Here is a 2,801-nt window from a genome sequence, read left to right on the forward strand (position 1 = left end):
TTCTTCCTCTTTAGTAGCACCGCCAATGTAGAATCTACCTGCACGTTAGTTAAACAAGAGGAAATAATAACCGGTAAAGTAGAACAAGGGCCAAGAAATTTATACCGAAGATGTGGAGGCAATGGCTTTAACTCCAAGGTAGGAGGCTCTTCAATAGAAGGCTTTGTAGGAGGAGTTTTCCTATTTTCAAGATCCAAAGATAGTTTTCGGGGTGCATAATTGCACGACCCTATTCCTTGCAAAGAGTTCACACATTCCATGAAGCCATCCATCTCGTCATCATCAAAGTTGAGTAAGACGGCTCCAACATATCACCAACATTGATTGTGGCACTTGCATCATCAACAATAACATCGGTCACCAAGTCCACAAAATAACACACCTCGTTGCTATTTGGTTGCCGCATAGACTTGCACACATGGAATGCCACTTTTTCATCTCCTACCCGAAAAGTGAGTTCTCCGACTTCAACATCACAAAGAGTCTTCCTTGTAGCAAGGAAGGGTATTCCAAGAAAAATCGGCACCTCATAATCAACTTCACAATCTAGAATGACAAAATCAGCCGGAAGAATGAATTTATCAACACGAACCAAGACATCTTCAATCACTCCCAAAGGTCTCTTCATGGTCTGATCAGCCATTTGCAATATCATAGAGGTGGGTCTTGGTTGCCCTATTCCCAAGGTCTTGAAAACCAAATAGGGCATCAAATTGATACTCACCCCAAGCTTATAAAGAGCTTTAGCAAACTCTGCACTTTTAATTGTACAAGGAATTGTGAAAGCACCGGGATCTTCCAACTTAGGATCTATTGAATACACAATTGCATTCACTTGATGCGTGACTTTGATAGTTTCAAAATTCATTGACCGCTTCTTCGTCACGAGATCCTTCATAAACTTCGCATAACCAGGTATTTGTTCCAATGCTTCAACTAATGGAACATTAATTGAGAGACTCTTCATCATTTGAATGAACTTTTTGAATTGATTCTCGCTATTTTGTTTGGCAAGACTTTGAGGGTATGGAGGTGGAGGCTTAGGCAATGGTGGCCTTAGCATTTTACACTACCGGCTCCGGTATGTCAATAATGTGATCCCTAGATGGGTTCACCTCCTCTTGAGTCTCTTCCACACTATCATCAATATCAATTCGAACTTCATCATTCGCTTGCATCACATTGTTTGGGACCTTCTCTTCTTGTACCACTTGCTCATCATCCACAATTTTCTTTTGACTTGAGGTGGATGCATTCCCACCTCTTCCACTTCTTGTTGTAACGGCCATGGAATGCCCCGTATTGTTTTCACCCTTTGGATTTACCACCGTGTCAATTGGTAGTGCCCCCTTAGGACCGGAATTTAGAGCTTGAGAGATTTTCCCCATTTGAACTTCTAAGTTGCGGATCGATGTGTTGTGTGAGGCAAGTTGGGTGTCCGAATCAGCATTCTTTTTTATCATTTGCTTGAACATGTTCTCAATAAGCCCCATTTCATTGGTTGAAGAACTAGGACCATGTGAAGGATAAGGAGGTGGGTTATTCGGTTGTTGATGCATCGGGGGCCTTTGAAAACCCGACCCCTGATTGCCTTGATTATTGTTCCATCCGCCTTGATTGTTACCCCCCCCCCAATTTCCTTGATTGTTGTTATTATGCCAATTTCCTTGATTGTTTCAACCACCCCAATTTCCCTGGTTGTTAGAATTCCAATTGCCTTGATTGTTTTGAGGTCGTCATTGTTGTTGGTTTGGGCCTTGGAATTTGTTTTGTTGCCCTTGAAAGTTGTTTGCATATTGAACCTCCTCTTATTGGTCATTATAAGACTCATCTTGATCAAAACCACTATCATCTTGCAGAAAACTCTCCACTCGATGTTGCACTTATGGACCCTTGGTCCTTCTTTTGTTCACCATCATGTTCACTCCCTCCATGGCATTGACTTGCTTAAGATTTTGCACTTGTTGAAGTTGAGCCTTTGCTAATTGATTCATGGTGGTAGTCAATTCGGCAATGGTTTGCCCATGGTCATGCAACTCTTTGTGAAGGTGGATCACGTTGGGATCACCTTGTGGAACATTAGCCCGAGATTGCCACGCCGATGATGTTTCCGCCATTTCATCTAAAATCCCACACGCCTCTACATAAGGCGTAGTCATGAAGTTCCCACCAGCAAGTTGATTCACTACACATTGGTTGATTGTGTTGATCCCACGATAGAAAGTTTGTTGAATCATATTCTCCGTCATATCGTTGTTGGGACATTCCTAAACCATTGTTCTATAGCGTTCCCATATCTCGTGTAGCGGTTCATTTGGCTCTTGCTTGAATGCCAAAATCTCATCCCGAAGTGTAGCCATGTGCCCCGGAGAGAAGAACTTAGAAATAAACCTTTCCGCCAACTCATCCCAAGTGTGAATGGAATGGTTCGGCAAACGTTCCAACCAATTTAAAGCTTTCCCCCGTAGATAGAAGGGAAAAATCCTTAGCCTCAATGCATCCTCGCAGACATTTGTTTGTTTGCTCCCCCAACAGGTGTCCACAAACCTCTTCAAATATTTGTATGCATTTTAACTTGGAGCACCGGTGAAGAAACCTCGTTGCTCTAGAAAAGTGAGCATCACATTGGTGATTTGAAAGTTGTCCGCCCTAATACGGGGAGGGACTATTGCACTTGTATATCCTTCATTGGGTAACACCCGGTGTGGATCCGCTCGTGGTAGAGGTGGGGGTGGAACGGGCACATTGTCATGAGGCACTCGGCCTCTTCTACTGGCTTGAGGTTCAAGAGGAACCTCATC

General features: G+C 43.2%; 1 protein-coding gene across 1 annotated transcript; it reads right to left on the bottom strand.

Moving 5' to 3' along the window:
* Positions 1 to 247: 247 nt before the first annotated feature.
* LOC138895787 (uncharacterized) lies at positions 248 to 1,063 on the bottom strand. Its single transcript, XM_070180517.1, has one exon. It carries the CDS (start codon positions 1,061 to 1,063, stop codon positions 248 to 250), a length of 816 nt encoding a protein of 271 aa, XP_070036618.1.
* Positions 1,064 to 2,801: the final 1,738 nt, after the last annotated feature.

This window comes from Nicotiana tomentosiformis, chromosome 7 (genome assembly GCF_000390325.3).
Source record: "Nicotiana tomentosiformis chromosome 7, ASM39032v3, whole genome shotgun sequence".
NCBI classification, from domain to species: Eukaryota; Viridiplantae; Streptophyta; class Magnoliopsida; order Solanales; family Solanaceae; genus Nicotiana; species Nicotiana tomentosiformis.